General features: G+C 47.6%; 1 protein-coding gene across 4 annotated transcripts in view; it reads left to right on the top strand.

Annotated features, from left to right (window-relative positions):
- The window catches only part of SLC41A3 (solute carrier family 41 member 3), a 74,932-nt gene extending 50,389 nt beyond the window's left edge, over nt 1–24,543 (top strand). For all 4 annotated transcript variants that reach the window (XM_087866703.1, XM_087866705.1, XM_087866702.1 and 1 more), the window contains 8 exons: nt 1,937–2,008; nt 7,459–7,603; nt 10,746–10,892; nt 14,233–14,377; nt 15,540–15,619; nt 17,658–17,792; nt 22,273–22,421; nt 23,651–24,543. In XM_087866703.1, coding sequence (XP_087722829.1) covers nt 1,937–2,008; nt 7,459–7,603; nt 10,746–10,892; nt 14,233–14,377; nt 15,540–15,619; nt 17,658–17,792; nt 22,273–22,421; nt 23,651–23,860 — 1,083 coding nt within the window. In that variant the 3' untranslated portion in view covers nt 23,861–24,543. The remainder of the gene's footprint in view (nt 1–1,936; nt 2,009–7,458; nt 7,604–10,745; nt 10,893–14,232; nt 14,378–15,539; nt 15,620–17,657; nt 17,793–22,272; nt 22,422–23,650) is intronic.
- The last annotated feature ends 297 nt before the right edge of the window (nt 24,544–24,840 follow it).

The following is a 24,840-nucleotide window of genomic DNA, read 5'->3' as shown; positions in this document are numbered from 1 at the left end:
AGCTCTATGGGTCAGCCTTCCAGGCACAATCAGACCAGAAGTGCCTGGAGGTTATTTGTCATCATCACTGTCTGAATCAGTGAAAGCAGCCTGTTTGATGCAACCAATAAGGAAAGATTTAGAAAACCTAGAACTTAGATAGGATCCCGTAGGGTTTCATGTAGAAACCTATACCAGTAAGACATTAAAAGACATTTTAAAATGTTCAAGTGTATATGATCTAAATTCCCATTTGGGAAGGGCCCCCCTACCAAAGCTCTTCTGCTGAAATGAATCTAAGTTGGTCTCTCTAATAGATGCCTCAACTTCCCACTGATTTTCTTTTTGCATTCTTAGCAAGAAGCCACTGAACCTATGCTTGGACTGGTTTTGTTGCTCCGGCTCTTACCCAACATCTCTGGCACTGCCATTGCAGCGTAAAGCAGTGTCCATCTACCTTGATGGAGACCTGTCCCCTAGGGCCATGGTTCATCCTGCTGGCCTGGTCCTCGCTGTCTTGCTTCCTTCCCTACCTTTTACTGGCTTGGTCAATTCCCCACAGTTCTGGAAAATGGACCATCTAATGATCACACCAAATCCCACCACCATCCTGAACTATCTCAGCATCCACGTGGATAACTCATCCCAAACTGAAGCCTCCCAGTTTTTGGATGGCTACATCTCCAGTGACCTTCTCCTCCATTCCACCTCAGATGCCCAGGCCCCTCATCTGGCTTTGAAATGCTTACACACACTCCAAAATCCTATTTACTTCACATCCCACCTCTTCTTACAGCTTCCTTCCCTCAGGTGCTCTTCTTCCCTCATCTCTATGAGGTCTGCAAGCTCCCCAGCCCTCCACTCCTCCTCCTGCACCTCTTGGCATCATTCGCTTTTCTGTTCAGCCTCGGCTTGGAAATATAACATCTTGAGGAAGGAATGCCTTTCTGATTCATAGTCAGGGGTCATGGGCCAATAGCACCCTTTATCTGATGAGTACCAGGGTTTGAGTTGGCTGATCGACAGGAAACAGCAAATGGGCACGTTGAGTCCAGTGAGCACCTAGGCCAGTGGGGAGCAGAGAGGGGAAACGAGCTTGTTGGCCTCATGTGTTTGGTGTGTGGCCAGCTCTGTGGCTGTGTTCTGCTTCACCTTAGTCCCTTGTCCCTGTGAACACCCCTAGGGTGGGTATTAGTCTACCCTTGTGAAGGGTCACCTGGGGCTCCATGATTGTTCCATGCTGTGTCCAAGGTGTCCATCATGCTGAGAACAAAAGCAACCCTTTATTTGTTCGTGAAAAGTAATTCCATTTTTCCCTTGGAGTTCAGGAACTTAATGAACTCAGTACAAAGGAGCTAGGAAAATACATTTATCTACATCTTGAATTTTGCTGGCAAGTGCTATGAAGTTAGGAGCTGATTACCATTTTTAAAGGAGAAAATCATATTTCTGATCTTGTTTTTTTTATCCTCAGAGAAGGACTTAAGCATTTCTTAAACAGGATGATTTGCAGAGGTCATGTTGGGGTGGCTAGTGGTCATCTGAGATGTGAGTTGCTAGAGGGGGGAGAAGGGAATTGTAGGTGTTGGGGAGAATGTGGCTGAAGACCTGCCTGAGGGCCAAGCTGGCTTCCCAGCAGGAGTCCTTCCCATGCTGCCTGTGGATGAGCTTGAGAGTCAGGTGGCTCTGAAATTGTTGGTGACACTTAACCTCTGTGTGCTTACATACTTGAGCATGGGAGAGATGGTCTTTGACACTATCTTATTCTCAAAGGGACTTGTGTCCTTACCTTCCCCACCCCCAGTCAGTTGTGAAAGCTGGGCAGAATAATTTGTTCTAACGTCAATGAAATGATATTTGCTGATTTCTCTCCTGAGAGACTGCCTTTTCTAGGAAGGCTTGGCCTGCCTTTATGACCACCCAGACTTACCCTTTGTCCTTTTTTCCTTTATCCTAGGCCAACACTGGACAAATTGATGACCCCCAGGAGCAGCACAGAGTTATCAGCAGTAACCTCGCCCTCATTCAGGTGACTCTCCCCTCTGTCTGATTGATGAATCTCCTCCCTGCTTTTGAATCTGCAGCCAGGGCTGCTCCAGGTAGGAAGGGTGAAGACTAAGTGAGCCCTTGTCCCTGCGCTCTGGTCTGAACTTGGGGAATGGGCCACCCGTCCACCCCACACCCACCAGACTACACTCATATGGCAGCTGGGGCTCATCCCAACTATAGGGTACCAGCATGTCCACCTGAAAGTAGATACCTCTTCCGGGAACCCAAGGTCCCTCCAGTGTCCCCAGTCCCTTCTTTTCAAGACAGGCTTATTGAAAGATTCACCTATACTTGCTCGGTCCTCTTTCTCATAGCCTAGACAGAGCTAACAGCTTTCTCTTCCCATTATCTTGACTCAAGCTGTGCTTGCCAAGGTCACTGACATCCTAATTGGTCTACCCTCTGATTGCCTCATACAGGTGATCCTACTTGTTCTCTCTAGAGCATCTGCAATTCTTCCCGCCTGGAGGTCCCTCCATGGCTGCACTCCTGCCTCTCAGCCTATTCTTTCTCAGCCTTTGTAGGACACCCCGCCCCCCATGCCTTTGTCCCTTAAATGCTTCATGCTCGTTCAAATTTGTACCTCCTTCTAGCAGACCTTAGTTGGGCTAAGTTCTCATCCAAGGAGTTTCAAAGTATTACAGAGTCAGGAAGCCCAGGGCAGGGGGAGACTGGGAAGAAATTGGCTCAAGGTAAGAGAGGAAGTGGCTTCATCCAGAACCTTCTGGGCTTTTCTGGCTGGGGGCAGCCTGTGGCCACACAAAGAACCTGGACTCAGATCAGACAGGCCTGGAGTTAAGGCTATCATTTATCAACTGGGTGGCCTTGGACAGAACACACAAGACGTGCTCCCTGTCCATCAAATTAGGAGGATACCCACTTTACCTCTCACCTGGGTTCCAGAGCCCCTGTTTCTAGCTCTCCACTGGGTATCTTCATCTACCTGTCCCAGAAACATCCCCGAAACAGCTTAGCCGGATCTGGCCCCATCACCTCATCTCCTCATACTCACCTCTTGTGAAGTCCCCAACCCTGAAGAGTCTGATGGTTGAAAGCTCATTCTGGGGGTCGACCAGCTGGAGGCCCTAGGGCAAGTCACCTCACCTTATCTATAAGATGGACCGTTATGAGGTTTCAATCGTGGAAGGCTGTGACACCTGGCCAGCATGTGGTAATCTCCCAATCATGGTTGCTGTGCCCATTAATCAAGCTAGAGACCAAGTCACCCTCAGCATCTCTCTGCTCCGTATCCTTAGGTCCAGTCCTGAGGAGTCTGCCTCTGAGCTGTGCTCGAATCAGCCCTACTTCTCCTCTTCCTTGCCTTGGCCTCTTGGTCTCTGACCTCACTGACTGCAAACCTCTTCACTGTTCTAACTGCCCCAGGCTTCTTCCTCTCTAGCTCTCCTCTGCATGGCCACCTGAGTGACCTTTTCTAAATCCTAAATCTGATCACACATCCTCCTCCTGAAGCTCCTTGGTTGGTTCTTCTTGTCCAAGTGTGGGCCCAGCCCAGAGGCACTCCTGGTCTGGTCCTGTCCTCCTGCAGTCTCTTGTCCCCCATCCCTGCTGCTTTTGCATGTGTGGTTGTCTCTCCTTGGAATGTCCTTTCTCTTCTTATTCTCCTGGCAGTGAAGCTCCAGTCAATTCCAGCCTGACACTGGGTACTCTCTGGGCCCTTGTTCAAGCTGCTGGGGCTCCCCTGGTTTCAGTTCTGTGTTTAGATGTGTGCCTTCTCCATTTGAGCTGAGTCACATGGGCCAGGACCCTGGCCTGTGGCTGAAGAGCTTTGGAGATTAAATGAGATGCTCGTGATGCCCTTAACAGAGGGTCGGACAAGGGGCAGGTAATAAATGCCTCAGCTACAAGTCACCAAACCCTTGTCCGTATGCATGTACATTTCCACATGATTGATTCTCAGCAAACATTGATAAAGTCCCACTCAGCCAGGCACTGGCCTGGCACATTGTCCTGATCATAGCACAGATATAATTTTGTCTCCTCCATTTTTTAAAAAGCTTAACATTGAATCATAAGTGGTACAATAAATTTCATAATTGAACTTTTAATAACTTTATCAAAAATATACCCAAATGATGTTTAACAACTGGTAGGGCCCAAGCCATGAAGAGCTGGTCCGGCAGGGCTAATACCAACTGTCCAGACTCAGCCCTGTTCCACTCATTCGACTGTCACCACGAGGGTACACCTGCAATTGTTTGTAGGTGTCAACTTGATAAATTATACTGCAATGAAAGTATTCTCTTTTGCATGAATTCCTTTTTTTTAATGTTTTTTTATTATATTATGTTAGTCACCATACAGTACATCCCTGGTTTTTTTATGTAAAGTTCGATGATTCATTAGTTGCGTATAACACCCAGTGCACCATGCATGAATTTCTTAAGAGAAGTTCCCACAAGTTCATAAGGTATGAACAATTTGAAGTTCTAGATTTTTTTCCAAAAGCATTATAGAATATTTGAATTCTTAGTATCAAATAATAGCACCAGTATTAATATTTCAATTATTAGTTTCTCTATAACCTCACCAGCATTGAAAGTATTCTTCTGAATGACTTTCTGTGTTTGCCATATATATGTATGTGTCCATAGACAATATATGATACAACTTCCTGTGTTAAGAGTTAGAAGTCTTGGGGCGCCTGGGTAGCGCAGTCGCTGGGCGTCTGCCTTTGGCTCAGGGCGTGATCCCGGCCGTCCGGGATCGAGTCCCACATCGGGCTCCTCTGCTGGGAGCCTGCTTCTTCCTCTCCCACTGTCCTGCTGTGTTCCCTCTCTCGCTGGCTGTCTCTCTGTCACATAAATAAATAAAATCTTTAAAAAAAAAAAAAAGAGTTAGAAGTCTTGTACTGTATATATAATTCTGTAACTTGTACTCTTAAGAGTGACTTAATGAATGGAAATCACTGAGAATAGAAGATAGTAAGCACTAGGTAAATATCAGCTCCAGTCATCATTATTATGTGGTTCTTTCTACACATGTGCGAATGTTTTCCTGGGAAAATGTTACATCATAAAGTATGTGGATAAATTTGAACCACATCCCCTTCCCCCAAATTCCTATACCAATTTTACCACATCTGTGTGTAAGAGAACCATTTTCCCATATATTTGTCAATGTGTATTTTATGTTATCAACCTTTTAAATTTTAATTTTACCTAGTCTGATGGATAAAAATAGTGTATCGTATCCATGCATTGACTCATTCATTGATTGGATGAGCACAGATGAGGGACCCTAGCAGAAACTGAGATGGCATTGACCTTTTAGTAGAGGAAGACCAACATCAGTTACAAAGAAATAAGATACCTACCATCAAACTGGAATTTTATTTTAAATTTTCCTGATTATTCAGGAAGTTGGTCACATTTTTGTGTGTTTCTTAGCCATTTGTATTTCCTTTTCTGTGAATTGTCTGTCCATACCCCTTGTACATTTTTCTATCAGGTTGTCTTTTTTTTTATAATAATTTTTTATCATATTATGTTAGTCATCATACAGCACATCCCCGGTTTCCGATGTAAAGTTCGATGATTCATTAGTTGCGTATAACACCCAGTGCACCATGCAATACGTGCCCTCCTCACTACCCATCACCAGCCTATCCCATTCCCCCACCCCCTCCCCTCTGAAGCCCTCAGTTTGTTTCCCAGAGTCCATATCAGGTTGTCTTGTTTAAAAAGTTGCCATTGATTCTTAAAATGGACTTTGTTATTTTGATCGCTAATGCTTTATTAGTTATAAATGCTGCAGATATTTTCTCCAGCTCTCTCTCCATCTTTGAATTTCTGGTATCACATAGTAGTCATACTTGGATTTGTATACATTTATGTCTGTTTTTCTTTATAGATTTTACCTGTTACATCTTCAGGAGTCCCTCTCTAATCCAAAATCTGAAACCGATTGTTCTATATTTTCTTCTATTTCACACTTGAGATCTTATGTTTAGTGGTGTGTGTGTGTGTGTAGAATGAAGTAGGAATATATTTTCCCCCAGACAGATATCCACTTTCCCTTTCCCTATTTTTTCAGTATCCACCCATTCCATACTGACTTGAAATGCCACCTTTATCATTAATAAATTTTTATATATTAAATTTTCATATATTCATGATACTATTCCTGGACACCAGTCTGTCCTGCTGATCTGTTTTTCTGTTTCTCTGCCAATACCATCATGTTTTAATTACTGTAGCCTTAAAACTATGTATTGATAATGAATGTCCCAAAACTCCCTCTTGATCTTTTTTTCTCAAATTGTCTTGGCTATTCTTGCACATCTCCTCATTTTTGTGAAACTTAAGATGAGCTGTCAAATGCCATGAAAAAGCTTGTTGGGACCTTGGAATTATATAAGTTAACTTGGGGAGCATTTTTCATCCATGTTTATGGTAGAGTTCTCTGTTTCTTCAGCCTTCTTTAACAGTATGTTTCCGTTTCCACTAAGACATTTGAATTACATTTGACCCTTGTGACAACACAGGTTTGACCTGTGCAGGTCTGCTTCTATGCAGATTTGTTTCAATAAATACAGTACCATAAATGTATGACTCCTTATGATTTTCTTAATTTTCTTTTCTCTAGCTTACTTTATCACAAGAATACAGAATATAGTACATGTAACATACAAATTATGTGTTAATCAACTTTGTGTTATGGGTAAGGTTTCTGGTCAACAGTAGGCTCTTAGTAGTTAAGTTTTGGGGGAGTTGCAAGTTATACACAGGTTTTCACCTGCACAGGATATCGGTGCCCCAATGCCTGTGTTGTTCAAGGGTTAACTGTACTGATAACAGGTGCCAATATTGATACTCAGACCTGGAACACCTCATGGTACTGGCCTGAGTGAGCAGCAGAGATGTCCCTACTTAGATGAAATGAGAACTGCAGCTGGGATGGGGGAGAATGTAGAGAAAGGGGGCACCAGCATGCAGAGCAAGTGCCAAGGAAAGAAGGCAGGGAGAGAGATGGAACGTGTGCACAGAGGCTTCCAAGGTGTAGCTGTGGATCATGGAGTGTTTCCACGTTGCAGGGGAGACTGGTTGTCTGTGTAGCTGGAGACTAAAGAGCACTTTTGCCTAGAGCAGTGAGAGGAGCCACAAGCAAGAGACTGGTGGCCATTGGCCAAGGGCTGAGTAGAAGATGAAGATTTCGTGAAGTAAGATGGCGTTGAACTATTTGCAGAACAGGAAAATGGTAGTTTTCAAGGGAGTTGTATTGAAGCAAGGTGTTAGTCTTTGTTTTTCTCAGGTTAGAGGGGCCATTGGGAGATTTTAGGGTAAGGGAAGAGAGGTAGTGGTGAGTGGCATACTGACCTCTCAAGGTCAAAGAGGAGGCGTAGTGAAAGGCAGGGAGGAGTGTGGGTGGCCAGAGGCACCTTCCTCATGTTTCTGATTTCTGCCCCAACAGGTGCAGGCCACCGTTGTGGGGCTCCTGGCTGCTGTGGCTGCCCTGCTGCTGGGCGCTGTGTCTAGGGAGGAGTTAGACTTTGCAAAGGCGGAGTTGCTGTGTGCCAGCAGTGTCATCACTGCCTTCCTCGCTGCATTTGCCCTAGGTGAGCTGTGCCCCAACCCTAGTGACCACCGCCTCCTGGCTCTCTCCGCTCCCATTCGTCAGTGCTCTGCTCTCAGCTCTCTGTGTTTCAATTCCTTGAGATGTGAAAGATGGGAGCACTAATGATGGAGCCTCACATATCCTTCCAGGGGGTGGGGGACAGCCTGTTGGGTTACCAAGACCCACCTTAAAGGTGAGCAGGGAGGATGATGAGTCCCCTGTAGGCAGGGGGTGTGTGCCAGAGAGAGCTGCCCACTCCACTTCTCTTCCCTCTGCTTGTTTAAAGAACAATGTGTCTACTGACTCAGTAGACACATTCATCTCTTCTTCCATCATCCAACCATCCATTCATTCATTCACGTACTCATTCAGTCTTTAAACATTTCTTGAGCATGGCTTGCATATGGGCTTTGGTGGGCTCTGGAGTCTGCAGTCATGGTGGGGAGCAAGGCTCAGGTTTTAACTTCAATTTCATCTCTGCAGAGAAGTCTTTTTGGACAGCCCTTGCACAGGTTCCATCCTCTGCCCTTCTTCCCAGCTGCCACCACGCTCTTCTGCACCATGCACCTGTTTTCCTTATAGAGCACTTGTGAAAATCTGTGATTATCCACTTTCTTCATTAAATGTCAGGTCCTCAGAGAGAGGCCCTGCTTCTCCAATTCTGTTCCTATCACACTGCCTGCCACACATCAGATGCCTCCTACATGTCTGCAGAAGGTGGGAAGACACAAGCATTGATAGATATAACCCTGTTTTCAGGGAGCTCACGCATGTCAGTGGCCACCACAGTGATTGGGCAATTACTGTAGAATGTCAGCCATTCGCTCATTACTCAGTACCTACTGGGTGTCTGCTGCGTGCCAGGCGCTGTTGCAGTGCTGGGGCTGCTCTGGTGAGTGCCCTATTCTGTGATGTTGATGTTCTGGTGCAGAGTGAGACGTCCATTCACAAGCACATGGAGAATTTCAGCAAAGTGCCAAGTGTCTCCTTTCTGAGCCCTCTCTGATCAGCTCTCAAGGGTAGCCCCCATTCAGTCATGCTTTCTTTTCATGTCCTGTTTGCTTACTTCAAATGCTTGTTCACTTACTTGCGCACTGTCTGTTCCTCCACTGGACAAGCATTTACTGTGTGAGTACAGAGCCTGATGGTTATTTTAATTACCTAAAATAGGCATATTACCAGCTCCTAAATGTTTGCTGGATGAATGGGCTTTATTCTGGTTCTCTTCTGGACTGCGTGTCTGTCTCTTGCAAACCATGTGCAAGCACAAGAAGGAATAAGTGAAAATGATGAATCGGATTTGCATTTACATTCCTGTCCCCCACCTGACTGCTCACGACACCCCTCTGAGCTTAGCGTTCTGTAGACGATGTAGCGGGCGATTTGCTGGTCTCTGTTCCTCCCGGTGCTAGCGTGTATAATCAGGAGCGAGGGGAAGAGCGCAGAAGCCCAGGAGCACATTCACAAAGTGTGCTTCCCTGGGTAGGATGTGTGCTCCTGGCCAGGCGCCTGTACCAATCTGGCCAAGGAAGGAGCAGGATGGGTACGCCACACCTTCTGGAGAATTAGAGCCCAGGGATACTTGATATGAAGTCTCCTCTGAAACAACACAATCAGATGATTCAGGAGGCCAGTCCTGTTCCTGTGGGGCCCTGTAGAGAATGCTGTTGATAGCTCCCCATTTTACTGATGAGGAAACTGAGGCTCAGAGAGGGGGCAGAGCTCAGCCGCATGGACATAGCCGGGTTGTCCAGAGATGTGTAGAAGTTCGGAATCATTGCTGGTGGCTCATCGTGTGACCTCCACGTGACTCTGCTGTAAAGCCAGGTGGTGGTTGTGGTGGATTTTAGTAAGTGCTCTCAAACCAGTGATGTCTGTGTAGTCCCTGTGGGGCTGTTACCACATCGCCAGCCGTGCAGACTCAACTTCACTTAGAATTGACATTTCAAAAGGGAGAAAGTAGCTACGACCTGGTCATGAAACAGGGAACAAACTGTGGCCAGTTATGGCAGTGTCAGTATGGCATTGAGGTGATAATAATAATTTTATTTAGAGTTACAGAATACTGGGTAAAGTGTTAAAACACTTCTTTTTTTAAAATTTTTTATTATATTATGTTAGTCACCATACAGCACATCCCTGGTTTCTGATGTAAAGTTCCATGATTCATTAGTTGTGTATAACACCCAGTGCACCATGCAATACGTGCCCTCCTTACTACCCATCACCGGTCTATCCCATTCCCCCACCCCCCTCCCCTCTGAAGCCCTCAGTTTGTTTCCCAGAGTCCATAGTCTCTCATGCTTCACTCCCCCCTCTGATAGCCCCCCCTTAAAACACTTCTTAAAAGACCCACATGAGATGCTGTTGGATTAAGTCCTAGACAGTGGCTGAGGGCTAGAAAACAACACATGACCGTCGCCTCAGAACACAGGGTCAGGACCGAAATTAGGTCTCCGGTGCGACACCTGAAAATCCACCCACAGCCCCACTGGTGGAGGCCACCTGCTGCCTGCACCCAGCGGTGGCCCTGCGGGGCTCCCGAGATGGGCCTGTTCCCCAGATATGTGGCCCCACTGCCAGTACTGTAGTGCGGTCTGCACCGGCTTCCTTCCCTCCCTCTCTCCCACCCTGGGTGACCTGCACACCATCCTGCAGCTCTCCCGGCATCCCTGTCTTCCCCCATCACCCCTCACAGGCTTTGCCCCTAACAAACCTCTCATGTGGCTCATCCCACCAAGGCACCTGTTTCCCCAGGGACTCCAGTGGACACCAGAGGCTGTGCTCTGCCCCTGGTGCTCCATCATTCAGAGCCCCCTGCATGAGGGGCTGTGAGCTTCGTGTCTATAGTTCCAAGTGGTTTGGGAGCCCAGGATTCATCTCCTTCCTATCTCCCCCATGGGTTTGAGTGTATCATCAAAGCTTTCAGGCTGCTTCTTGGTATCACACCCGCAAGTCACTGGGTCCACCCCACCCCACTTCCCACCACCGCACTTTTCTCAGGCTCCAGCATAGCAGTGAAACTGAGTGTCAGGGCGGCCTGGCTCCAGGCTAGGTCTGTGTGGATAGAGGCGAGTTACTGAGCAGCCTCCTGACCACCTTCTCATCTTGTGCTTTGAGTCTCCTCTGTCTCTTCTCCGCAGGAATGCTCATGGTCTGTATAGTGATTGGTGCTCGGAAGCTCGGACTCAACCCAGACAACATTGCCACGCCTATTGCTGCCAGCCTGGGAGATCTCATCACGTTGTCCATTCTGGCTTTTGTCAGCAGCTTCTTCTATAAACACAAAGGTAGGGGGTGTCCCAGGGAGGAGGGGCCCACAAGCAAGGCTGGGTCTGACATCCGCACCCAGCTTGCAGCATTCAGTTCAAGCACCCTTCAAACAGAAAGGAACCCGTGGGCTCTGTCGTGGGATCAAAAATCCTGCTTTTCCAGAGGCAAAGCCTGAGGTCATTCAACAAATGTGAGGTGTTCTCCAGAAGCTCTCCCAACCACTCAGGTCAACAGATACGTTGTCAGTCTCCCCTTTAGGATGGGTGCAGAAGGAGACCAGGGAGGGCTGGAGTCTAACGGAGTTCCATGGGAAGGCAGTTCACATTGGACACATACAAACCACCCGGGAAGGAACTCCCAAGGAGGAATGTCACAGCCATGGGCAGCAGCAGCAGCATATGCTGTCCCTACAGGTGTGAGGCAGGAGAAGCCCAGGGCTCCTCAGCAGGTGGCCTGGTGCCCTGGTCCGCAGCCAAGGGAGGCATTCACACATCTTGTATGACAGGCCCTCATGGCCAGAGGCCCTGCCTCCACCACGGGTCTCCCCTGGTCTGCCCTGGGAGCATCGAGGTTTGCTCCTGCCCTGGGCAAGTGGACAGGCAGCATCCCCCTTGCCAGATGGTTCTCACCTGCCGGGTTTCCACAGCTGACAACTCCCCTCTGAGCATCACAGTTGTTACTTTCCACCTAAGCTGGCCACATGCCATTGTTTGGCTCTAGTAAGTGTGGATTCTGAGCATGGTCACAACCCTGAGTGCTGGGGGGCAGATGGTGAAGTGGGTGGAGTGAGTGGAGCAGATGGTGAAGAGGACAGTGGGGAGCAGTGGAGTATGTGGTGACACTCAGTTGGAGGAAATGCCCAAAGGCACAGCTGCAGCGAAGCTTTGGCTTAGCATTGCCCTGTGGGAACACGGACCCAGCACCTGAGAGATCACCTGGCATCTCCATGCTGGCATCTGAAGCGTACTGACAGAGTACCTGCCACTCAGAGTGTTCAGGCGCCGGGAACCTTTCCCTTTCAGCTCTGGGCCTGGCTCCTTGCCACCTGGGATATGCTAGCACCAATATTTAATGGTTAGCAGATTCTCACAGTTCCTGCAAGTGGCAATACAGACCTAATAATAAGAGGACCTAATTTTCTTTTTATTTTTTTTAATTTTTTTTATTTTAATGTTTTTTTATTATATTATGTTAGTCACCATACAGTACATCCCTGGTTTCTGATGTAAAGTTCGATGATTCATTAGTTGCGTATAACAACCAGTGCACCATGCAATACGTGCCCTCCTTACTACCCATCACCAGCCTACCCCATTCCCCGACCCCCTCCCCTCTGAAGCCCTCAGTTTGTTTCCCAGAGTCCATAGTCTCTCATGCTTCATTCCCCCTTCTGATTACCCCCCCTTTCTTTATCCCTTTCTTCCCCTACTGATCTTCCTAGTTCTTATGTTCCATAGATGAGAGAAACCATATGATAGTTGTCTTTCTCTGCCTGACTTATTTCACTTAGCATTATCTCCTCCAGTGCCGTCCATGTTGCAGCAAATGTTGAGAAATTGTTCTTTTTGATAGCTGAGTAATATTCCATTGTATATATGGACCACAACTTCTTAATCCAGTCATCTGTTGAAGGGCATCTCGGTTCCTTCCACAATTTAGCTATTGTGGACAATGCTGCTATGAACATTGGGGTGCATATGGCCCTTCTCTTCACTACGTCTGTATCTTTGGGGTAAATACCCAGTAGTGCAATGGCTGGGTCATAGGGTAGCTCAATTCTAATTTTCTTTTTAAACCAAACTGAATTTAAAACAAGATTTCTGTACAGGTTGGTTAATCAAGTTTTATTTGTAAGACAAATACGAGTCACAGGTGTCCCTGGACCCTTCCTCTCTGCCCTGCTGTACCCCTACTAAAATACTGCATGTTCCACACATGAATTAGTAGCCATTGAATAGTGATGGGCTCTCCATCTCTTGAATTAGACTGTGTATATACCTTGGGTGTATATACCTGGGGTGGGCCTGGCATGTGTCAGATAAATCTTCACTGATGAAGAGTGAGCTGTTGTCCGTGTTACCTGTCGGTGTATTTGGGAAGACAAGCCATATGCAGACAATGTATTCATCATGGTGGTGGGAAAATATGAGGTGGAACCTCTGCGGGGCTTCTGAGTCATTCTAGAAAAACTGGACTGCAGAAATGTCCTGCAAGTAGTGCTCCTGTAGGCTGCCGCCTCCCAGAGCCTTTGAGACTTGCTTAGAACTTGCTGGGCCTGTCTCTCATCTCCTGGGATGGTGAAGAGGCCGGCCACTTCTGCCATGAAGCAGTTTGTCCATAGCCCACCTTGGGCACCTGCGGCCCGCCTTTCCTTGTAGTCGCCCAAGGAAAGGAACGGGCCATAACTGCTTAGTGCAGAGAAGGACAAGAGGGAGGTGCTCCTAATGATGCTGCTCCGAGAAAGGGTGTGTGGGGTGCAGACCCACCTGCGCACCTGTCAGTGTTGGAGCCCACTCTGCAGAGGGCCATGCACCACCCTGAGCCTGAGCCTGCCCCTTGGAGGTAGGGCTGGGGATGAGAGGACAGTTCTAGAGAAAGCTGGTGTCTTGTTCTGTCTGCATTTGGAAGGTGAGACACAGTATAAGCAGGAAGAGAGTGAGTGGGAATTGGGCTGGTGTGTTTTGGGCCCTGGCCTGGCCCCAGGTACAGTCAGGTGTCCCAGACCCAGGTCTGTTTTCGTGGCTCATGCCAGCTCAAGAAAATGACACAGGGGCATGAGTAGCTGCAAAGCTGGCCATGTTCTGCGTCCTGAGACCCATGGATGCCAAGGAGGTCGCCTTGGGCTGGCCTCAGCCAGGAGCAGGATTGACATCATTAATTAACTGTGGCTTTAGCCCTGGTTTCTGAGTGCTGGCTCGAGTCCTGGTGGGCCACCTCTTCACACTGTAGTCTCTCATATGCCTGTCTGAGGAGTAGTTGAGAACATGAAATGAGTTTGTGCTTGGGAAGTGCTGAGCACGGTGCTGGCCATGGTCACAATCCTATAAATGCCAGCATTAATAATAATAATTAGGTTGGAATGGGAGGAGATGTCAGGAAAATACCAAAGAAGAAAAGTGAAGGGGACTGTGACAGGAATTGAGGATAAAGAGGAGCTTTTCCAGTTGCTTCATAAGACGGTACGAATTCTTTGAGAGGTACGTTAGCTTGGTCCACCCTAAGCTGCTGGGGACAGAGGTGTCTCCTCAGACCTCCAGTGCCCATAGTTCTCAGCCCACCTGTCATCTTTGCAACCCAGGCTATGGCCCACCAGGCCATGCTCATGTGCCCTGGCGCACACCCCCTCTCTCCCCACAGACAATCGATACCTGACACCGCTCGTGTGTGTTGGCTTCACGGCCCTGATCCCCGTGTGGGTCCTCATTGCTAAGCAGAACCCGCCCATCGTGAAGATCCTGAAGTTCGGGTGGCTCCCCATCATCCTGGCGATGGTCATTAGCAGGTGAGCATGAGGGCTGCCGCCAACTTCTCCCTTCACAGGCCACCCCCGGCCTCTGTGGAAACGGAGAGTGGCCTGAGAGCCGCAGAGCCTCTGGAGTGAGGGCAGCACTCGTGGTTGGTGTGCGCTCCTCCACTAAGTCCTGGTGCTACTTGAGTCATATCTCTTCATTCTTCATCTCTTTCCCTCTCACCAGGAACCGTAGGCCTGATTTATTCTGAGAGGCAGCCCTATTTACAATTGCAGGAGCACCAGAGAGCCAGGAAGAGCCGAACTTGGGAACATCAGATGAGCACACTAGTGCCTCAGCTCCCTGCCCCCTCGTGGAGCTGCAGGACACCAGGTCTCCCTGTCCTGTGCTGCCAGAGCTCTCACTGGCCGGGACCCCTGCTTAGGCTGCAGGGAGCCCCTTACCTGGCCCCAAGGCAACGGCTCTGTGAACACCATTTCTATAGTATGGCTGCTGGTGGGACCTGGGGGGCTGAGGGATTAGTGGTCCTGGGCCCTTCAGCTCATCTCAGGTCTTCCACCCTTGAAACCCAATCCTCCAGAGCCCTTTCTGTTAGTAGACCTGGGTGGGGGCCACCCTAGTCTTTTCTGAGGTGCTTTCCTAACTTTGAATATCAGGGAGAAGCAGTTATGGTCTAGGTGTGTTTGCTTCCAGAAAGCTCCTGGGCTCCATATACAAACCGATCTAACGTTTCCAGGGCTGTAGGGGCAGGGCAGCCTTTGCTAAACTACAGGGTCTGGTGGGAGTGAGGTCTTGTCGTGGCATCTCTGAGAACAAGCAGCATGGGATGATACTCATGCAGGTTCCATTTTCTGCTCACGAAAATAGCATTTCAGTGACAGTTCAGGAATGGTCATGTGGCAGAGCCCAGCCAGCTAAGTGGTCTTGGAGGGGAGTTTGTTGTTTGTTTTTAATGGGCTGACATTATCTGATGGCTCTTCTGGAACAGCTGAGGCTCAGAGTAGATGTGGAGAAGCAAGCGTGCATAGTACAGAGGACACTGGGGAGACCAGCTTGACGAGACAGGTGTTTTGTGTAGGGGTCAGGGAAGTGTTTGCTGAGCTGGGAAGGCAGACTGAGGAAACATTTTATAGAGAGGTGTACCAGGTCACCTACAAGGGTAAACTAACCATTTTCCCTCTGCTCTCTCCCCAGTCTCGGAGGGCTCATCTTGAACAAAACTATTTCTAAACATGAGTACCAAGGCATGGCTGTATTTACTCCCATCATATGTGGTAGGTAACGGCAGTGCTGTCACCTGGGGCCCCTGGACTGTGCTGGCCCCCAGGGCTGGGGCGGTGGGATCTGGACAGCAGCGACTTCGGAGATCCAGCCCTGGGCTCTGAGAGTCATGGCCGTGCTTCTGCTGGGCAGCAGCTGCTGGTCTGGTTTGTCGCAGGTGGAAGGAGACTCTCGGGAAGAAAGCCCTGCCCACTGCTCCACCAGCTCCCACCCTTTTCCTCGTAGTCACCGCGGAGACTTGAGCCTTCCCACAGAGCTAAATCCTACCTGTCAAAGGCACACAGGGTCTAAGCCAGGATTCGCTGGTGCCTACAGACGGGAATGTGGCCTTCAGACCTGGGGTGTGCGCTTCTCATGGTTTTGTTTTGTTTTTAAACTTAGATTCATTGATGACATTTAAACTCAGACATTTGCACATAAAAATCTGGATTTCTGTCTTCTCCTTAAAAAGCAAGGCTGTGACAGTATTGAATTTACATTCTTGGTGAAGTGAGAATCAGTTGCCACTGACATAGGACTCGTGCTGTTCCGTTTGCCTGAATCCCCTCCGTTCCCCCTTGTCTTCACGTGACCCTTCACTGATTCACCTTTTAGGCTTAGACCCCATGGGCATTTGTGGTGAGGACCCCTCTTTTAACCAAAGCTTGGTTCATGTCCAGCTTCTGATAAGGATCTGTAAATGGGACCAACCAGTCAGGAAAGGAACCAAACGTGGTAACTTCTGCACCCTTCGCTTGGTCCCAGGCCCTGGTGTTCTGGGGCTGTAGAAACAGGCTTCAGAGGCCCTTGGGCGCCCCCTCCGCCTACTTCTGTGGGAACCCAGGTGGTTGTTCCTTGCATGTCAGTGGACCACCCAGCAGGTCTGCTCTCTCCAGAGGCTGGCCCCTCACACAAAGGGCCGATCACCTAGCGTCAGGTCCCGATGTTTAACACTTGGCGTGATTTCCTTGGATGCCACGAACTCAGATCCTCTGGGGCCACGAAAGCAGTTGGAATGAGTTCAGCAGGTGTGACGGTAAGTGGGTGGTAAAGAGTGACGGGGAACAGTCACTCTGCCGAGCGTGTTCCTGGTGTGGAGGGAGCGGGGCCTGCTCAGCTCCGGCCAGTTGCTGCCTGGCAAGACTGGAGGTCTGGAGTTGCCTCAACTGACTTTGTAGGACAAGCCAGCAATTAATTTTAGTTACTTTTTTACAGTTTTTTCCTTTTTTGAAAATCATGTGTATAACACCAGTGCTAAGCAACTATTGAAGCATTGAACACTACATTAAATACTAACGGTGGCTAATTGAACATAAATCAATCAATCAATCAATCAAAATAGATCTGCCACTGTCCTCTGGGTATCCAGGGTAGTTGGTTTCTCCCTCTGGAGATCACTGGGGGCACATCTGACCCAGTGAGGGTTAATCCCCAGGGGGCTGAGGAAATAGAATGGGGGCAGCCCAGCCACCCTCTAAAAGAGATGGCCATGGGTAGGCCCTTGTTCTCTGCCAGCCCCAGATCCTGGCCCTGCAGAGGGAGCTCGGTGTGGCCTTTGTCACCTGGGCCCCGAGGTCCTGGCAGGGCTGGGCACTGTCGCACTCCCTGTGGAAGCTGGGGCCTCAGCAGTAAGCCCCAGGCCTGTTGCATATGATAGCTCCTCTTCCCTCACTGCTGTCCCCCACTTTCTCTTCTGTCTCCTTCCCACCTTGGGGGAAAAGAACCCTTTCATTTTCTCAGATGTTCCAGTCTGTAATCTGATTCCTGTCGCATCCAATGACCTTGAGTGGCTTATTAAGATACCCTCCCACAGACCTGTCACTGTCTTCCCTCCCTCCCTCCCTATTCCCCACCCCCTCCCTCTACCCAACAAATACATAACTCGCTCACAAGGTCCAGTTTACCCTTGCTTGGGGCCAAACAAGAGCTGTGGTAAAGTGGGAAGGAAAGAAGAGAGGTCCAGCGCTGGATCAGTTAAGGAAGGCTTCCTGGAGATGTAAGAGAGAGAACTAGCATAAAAAAGGGGAAACCACTTCCTTTTTCTCCTCCCAGGTGTTGGTGGCAATCTGGTTGCCATTCAGACCAGCCGGATCTCCACCTACCTGCACATGTGGGGCACGCCTGGTGTTCTCCCCCTCTGGATGAAACAGTTCTGGCCTAACCCATGCTCTACTTTCTGCACCTCAGGTGGGTGTCTTCCAGAGGCCACGTGCCCATTTCTTTTTTTTGCTTTTAATAATAATTTTTCATTATGTTATGTTAGTCACCATACTGTACACCCCTTGTTTTTGATGTAAAGTTCCATGATTCATTAGTTGCGTATAACACCCAGTGCACCATGCAATACGTGTCCTCCTTACTACCCATCACCAGCCTGTCCCAATCCCCCATCCCCCTCCCCTCTGAGGCCCTCAGTTTGTTTCCCAGAGTCCACAGTCTCTCATGGTTCATTCCCCCTTCTGTTTACCCCCCTTCATTCTTCCCTTACTTCTACTGATCTTCCTGCTATTTCTTATGTTCCATAAATGAGTGAAATCATATGATAATTGTCTTTCTCTGCTTGACTTATTTCACTTAGCATATCTCCTCCAGTCCTGTCCATGTTGCTGCAAATGTTGGGTAATCGTTCTTTCTGATGGCTGAGTAATATTCCATTGTATATATGGACCACATCTTCTTAATCCAGTCATCTGTTGAAGGGCATCTCGGCTCCTTCCACAATTTAGGCATTGTGGACAATGCTGCTATGAACATTGGGGTGCATATGGCATGTGGCCATTTCTTTACACAAGAAAAAGACCAGTGCTGACCTCAGCCCAGATCATCTTCAAGGACACAGGTCCTCCTCCCAGAGACCTGACTTCCCACCCCTGCCTCTAGTTGATTCATCCATTCATTCAGATACTTATTGAAGGTCTGCCAGGTCCTAGGTGTCGGATTTCAGTGATGAGTCAGAGAAAGCTGATTCTTGCCCACATGGATTTACAGGATCCAGAAGAGAAGATAAACACACCAAAAGAGGAGCATTTAACTACAAATTGTGGCATGTTTTAAAATAAAAAAGCACAGGGTGCAGTGGAAGGAATTTCAGGAGATATTGAGATTTGGGTTTGGAAAGTTCCTCTCTGAGGATGATGGGGGGAGCAATAAGAGGGGTACGGGGGAGGAGGCATGCTGGAGTAAGAGGAGCGTTTGAGGCAGAGGGAACAGCCTGAGCAAAGGGTCAGAAGCAGGAGCTTGGTAATTCTGAAGAACGGAAAGGCCAGGGAGGCCTGAGCATAATGAGCAAGGGAGAGGGTAGAGGAAGCTGAGAATAGAGAGGGAGGGGTTGATCATTTATAGGGCCTTGAAGCTTGAGGAAGGAGACTGGATTCTATTCTGAGAACCACTGGAAACCATTGGAGGTCTTTTTTCTTTTTGTTACTTTTAAAACTTGGATCTTTTCTCCCACTGCATTTTCCTTTAATCATTTACTTTCTGTTTCAAGAACTATCTTTAGCCATTCTTTTAGGGTAGGTTTGCTGGCACATTCCTGAAGCATATTTTTGCCAGATATAAAATTTGGGGTTGATGGTTCTTTTCAGCACTTGAAAAATGGGCCACTTCCTTCTGAATTCCCCAGTTTCTGATAAGAAATTACTGTCATTTGAATTATTTTTATTGTATACATAAGGTGACATTTGTTTTCTGTTTGTTTCAATACTTTTTCTTTACTTTTTAGTCTATGCTGTACATTGGTTGTTTTTTGGGGGGTTTTCCATGTTTGAGGTTTACTCAGCTCCGTGAATACATGGATTTATCTTTTGCCAAATTTGGGAAATTTTAAGCCATGATTTCTTCGAATATACCTTCAGCCCTACTGTCTTCTTCCTTTCCTTCTGGTATTCTGATGACATGAATGGTGGCTCTTCTGTTACAGTCCCACAAGCCCTGGAGGCTCTGTTCAATTTTTCCCCTAGCCTATTTTACTCTCTCTTATTCAGATTGGCTAATTTCCATAGTTTGTTTCTTCAAGTTCACAGGTTCTTTCCTCTGCCCTCTCCACTCTGCTATTTATCCCTTTCATTGAGTTGTTTGGGATTTTTTGGCTATTGTATTTTTTCAGTTCTAAAATTTCTACATGGGTCGTCTTTGTATCTTCTCTTTCTTTTCTGAGACTTTCTATTTTTTTTTTACCAAAACTTTCTGTTTTTATCATTTGTTTCAAGTATATTTGTAATTGCTCATTGAAGAACTTCTGTAGTGGGTTCATTAAAATTGTTTTCAGATACTTATACCATCTGTGTCATCTCATTCTTAGTGTCTGTTGGTTGTCTTACCAAGTTGAAATTTTTTTTCTTTTATAAAAAGTGATTTCAGATTGAATCCCAGGCATTCGGGGTATATGCTATGAAATTCTGGAACTCTGGATCTCATTTAAGTCTTTTTCAGCTACCTTTTCTGACACTGCACTACTGAAGGAAAGGGAATGCATTGCTTCCTTACTGCCAGGCGAGGATAGAAACCTAGGTTTCCCCCCACCCCCACTATCCCCATCTCCGTTCATATACTGGGGGAAGAGGAGCACTTCATTGTTGGTGGGCTGGGGAGGAGTGCACGTTCCTCTGGCACCACCCTGGCTGAGGAGAGGGATGCTTTGTTATTGTTGCCCACATGGACTTCACAGACATGGTTGGGTGGGGGGCTCATTACCACCAGGCAGAGTACCACTTACTCTTCACTCAGCCTTCTCTATCCTACCTCAACCACAAGGGGTGAGTGCCACATTCCACCTAGATTTGGTCAGAAGTCCAAGCTCCCCACTTGGCCTTTGCGATGGAAGTGAGTCTATAGTTTTTCCTGTGATGTTTGGCTGGAATAGAGAAGTTGTTATCTAAAAGTTCTGTGTTTTGCTAGGCTGTCCCTCTTTTGGACCTTTGGCTAGAGCAGGCTTTTGTTGAGTTTTAACTGGGTTTTGGGGGTTTTTTTGTTTTTTGTTTTTTGGTCTGTGCCCATTGACATTTCTGGGTTGCTGACTTCTCTAGCATCTGGTCTGGGATATATGAGGCAAAACTCCCCCAAAACACCAAAACAACAACTCAGGGAACTCAATTCTGTGTTGTTTGTTGGGTCCCCAGGTACCTGGCCAGCCCACCTTTTCTCTCCACCTTTTCAAATCTTCTTATGTTTGTTTTATATATGATGCCCAGGGTTTTTAGTTGTATTAAGTGAGAGGAATAGGAAGAAATACGTCTAGCCATCTTGGCTTGAAGTGGAAATTCCCATTATATTTTCTGATTTGTCATTTATATATAGAAAATCTATTTCTATTTCTCTATTATTTCTGTACCTGTCTTAGTTTAGGCTGCTATAATGAAAGTATAGAATGGGTGTCTCATAAGCATAAAAACTTATTTTTTATAGTTGTGGTTTGTGGAAATTCCAGGTCAAGGCACTACCAAATTTTGTCTAGTGATGACCTGCTTCCTAGACAGCTGTCTTCTCACTGTGTCCTCACATGGTGGAAGGGGTGAAGAAGCTTTCTGAGATGTCTTTTATAAGGTTATAAGCACTAATGGCATTCATGAGTGCTGTACCCTTATGACCAAATACCGTCACATTGAGGGTTAGGGTTACAACATATGGATCTGGGTGGTGGGGGGAACCCAGATGCTATAGCAGCATCTAAATATTTTACCAAATTCTTATTTATTTAGTGTTTCTGTAGATTTTCTTGAGTTTTAGTGCCAGCTACCAATAGCAATTATTTCTTTTGCTTCTACTTTTTTTTTTCAAAGAATCTTTTCATACCTTGTCTAATGTTTCATCATGAATAGATTTTGGAGCTCTTGAGTGTTCTCACCCTCTCTCTACATTTTATTGTATGGTAGTGTTTTTAGCTTCTAAGCTGTATGATTGTTCCTCCTCTTTCTTGTTATTCTGATGAAGTATATTAACTCAGAGGCAAATGGAGACTTTTTATTGAAACTCTATTTCTTTTTGAGAAGTCAGTTGCATTCACATGTTACGGTTTTTAAAAGCGTGTGTGGTTGGGGAAGGGAAGTCACACTTCTTGCGGAGTCTCAAATTCTTAGAGTACTAAAGCCAAAAGACAATATGCTGAATGGGTCCCTCATGCTTAGCATGAGGAAGGGGCTGCTTTAGGGCCCCCATGAGTATGCCATCCTTCCCTGGATTACTAATTCCACATGCTGAGCCTTCCTTCGTCCACATTCCAGAGCTCTCGTCTTCCTTAAGCCCCTTGCATGTTCTCTTTCCTCTGCCCAGAGTCCTCTCCTTCAGATTCATACTTCAGCCTAGATGTCATCTTCTCTCGAGGGCTTCTAGTCTCCAGTATTCATCCTACTAATGTACACTTTGTTCTCTACCACATTATCCTGGTTTATTTTCATCCTAGTGCTGGTCAGTTTGAAATGACTTTTTTTGTTTGTTTGTTTTTTCTGCTAGTCGATTCTGGTTTTGTTGGTTTTTTTTTTTTCTCTCTTCCCTGAAATGTCAGTTCCATGAGGGAAGGGGCAGGAGAACATGCCTGCCACATCATTGGTGCTCAGTAAACACTCGTGTAGTGGGTAAATGAATGTGGATGCCTCACTGGAGACGGTCACATGCCAAGGTGGCCTCTGCTGCGCAGCAGGTCACACAATCTCCTTGGTTTTGTTTTTTCCAGAAATTAATTCCATATCAGCCCGAGTCCTACTCTCTCTGGTGGTTCCGGGCCATCTGATTTTCTTCCACATCATCTACTTGGTGGAAGGCCATCTGGTCCCAAACAGTAAGATCTTTGTGGTGTTCTATCTGCTAGCAAGTCTGATCCAGGTAAGCATGACTCTAGCAGTATCAAAGCAGCATTCAGTGGTTCGTCAGCCAGTAAGATTTGTCTCTCTGTCCTGGGAACGGTGCTGGGAGGTAAAATTGCAGGGGGAGGTTCCTGGACATGGCAGGGTACAGCCGCATCTTCCAAGAGTCCACTTGTTCAAGCCCAAGGGCATGATCCAGACAGAGAGGCCATTCCACACTCTGTATTGCACACTTCACACTGCACATTCCCCATAACGCATGCTACACTGCACACTTCATAGGGTACAGTCCCCACAAGGCACACTCCATACTATGTATAGCACACTGCACGCTCCTCAGCAGAGGATCAGAGGATAGCCTGACGTTGCAGCAAGTTGGCATGAAGCAAGTTGATGAGTGGGTCCAGTGGGCCATGCACACCACCCATCACAGACAGGGTGGACAGAGATCAGCCCCCTGCTGGAGTGTTGCTAAAAAGCATGCATGGACTTAGTCAGAGCTGGATGGTGATAAGGACATGATGAAAGAGATTAAGCTGGTGTCTGCCTCAGGGTAGTACTCAGCAGACTCTCTGCCCAGACTAGCTGACTGATGCCCCTCCTGGGCCCAGTTTGTCCACAGAGATAACTGTGGGCACTGATGGGCGATTCTCAGAGGGCAGGGCTAGAACTAGGGACTGACATGCTCAAATCTTCTTGAGTTAGGGCATTTGCAATCACAGCATGTCCCTGACCCTGAAGGGTGGGCTGGAGCACTCTGAGAAACTGTCTTGAGCAGGAGCAGGGAAGGGGCTGGAGTCAGGCTGGGACAGGGAACCAAGGAGCCTTGAAGTGACGCCAGGACTGTGCTCACTACCAGCACTTTCAGGAAAGGCTCACTGTCCAAAAGCTGCCCATACAAGGGCCTCCAGCAAACCCAGATTAAGTCCCAATAAGGTCTATGTCTTGAATTTCCAAGGGCAGTGAGAGGAGCTGGTGTAGCAGACGTGGTCTGTCTCATGCCTCAGTTTGCCACGAGCAGGGCCTCATCACAGGGAGGGAGGCTAGGCAAGTATGAATAAGGGTGGACTTCTGCCTCTGCATGAGCTCAGAGCTGGGCATTAACCCCAAGAAAAGCTGGAGGAAGGGGACTTCTTGGAGTGGACATGTCCACCTTGGTATCTGCCTTTGAAATTTGCTTGTGTTTCTTAGTGACACTTGGCTTTCTGCCTTAGTTGTCATTTTTGTGTCTGCTTCCTCTTATGCCAGGTGACGATTCTGCTGTACCTGGCAGAAGTGATGGTTCGGCTGACATGGCACCAGGCCCTGGATCCAGACAACCACTGTATCCCCTATCTCACAGGGTTGGGGGACCTCCTAGGGACTGGCCTTCTAACACTCTGCTTTCTTATGAACTGGTTATTGAGGAGTGAAGCAGGGCTGGATGGCTTCTCAGAACCAGCATCTGGACCTCCCTAATGAGCCCAGGCAACCCCAGTTGCTTGGTAGAATTTTCCTTCACACCAGCAGGGTACAGAATGTAGTTTCTCCCTGGCTGCGTCCTCAGGAAGGATGGTTGGCACCCTGCCTCTGCAGTGGCCCTTTGTCAGTCTGCTAAGGACACTAACACACATCTTAACTCTGGGGTTGGAACCTGGGCCTATGAGGGTGTGGGAGGCCTGAAATCAGACGCATTGCTTGTGTGTGAATGTGACTGCATATTCCTGGACATAAGTGAGAACCCATGTGCTTGGTGAGTGCAAATGAGTGCGCATGTGTGTGTGGAGAGCAGGGGACTCTGGCCTGAAGACACTGAAGGAAGAGACATGTCCAGTGCACTTCGGAGATATGCTGGCACTGTTCTGTGCCCATGCAGCCTGGATTAGGGAGGAGCAGGAATGAGATGCCTCTGTGCCCAAGCCCCAGGACTGAGCTGTAGCTTAAGCACAGTCTTCACCAGGTGCGAGCTTCATGGGGTGTTCTGCCAGTGTGCCTGCAAATGTGCAGCCCTTCCCAGGACAGCCCTTCCTTGCACACCCTTCTTCTGCTCCCAGTATTTAATCCTGTTGATTTTTTTCTCTTTTTCTTCTTATATGTTTAAGCAAAACTCCTGTTTAGATCTTGATCAGAGAAGTATAAAATAAAACATAGGTTATATTATACTTGGCCTTTGTGTCCTTAAAGATGGTTAATGCCACCGTGAGACTTGAGGTCTATAAGTAACAAAAACCTCTGGTGTTTCCCCACTGTCTGTTTCTCAAACTGTGGTCTCCAGCATGGAAGCATCAACATCACGGGGAAACTTGTTAGAAATGCAAGTCATTAACCCTCCCTCCCGTAGGCCTGCCAAATCGGCCTGTCTTGGGGTGGAGCTCAGCAATGTAGGTTTAATAAGTCCTCCATGTTGTTGTGATACACTCTCACATTTGAGAACCACTGCTCCAGAACGCCCTCACTTT

This window comes from Ursus americanus, chromosome 14, assembly GCF_024610735.1.
Source record: "Ursus americanus isolate L20-20 chromosome 14, mUrsAme1.1.p, whole genome shotgun sequence".
NCBI classification, from domain to species: domain Eukaryota; kingdom Metazoa; phylum Chordata; class Mammalia; order Carnivora; family Ursidae; genus Ursus; species Ursus americanus.
Note: the sequence above shows the minus strand (reverse complement) of the source record. Positions and strands in the feature narration are given on the sequence as shown.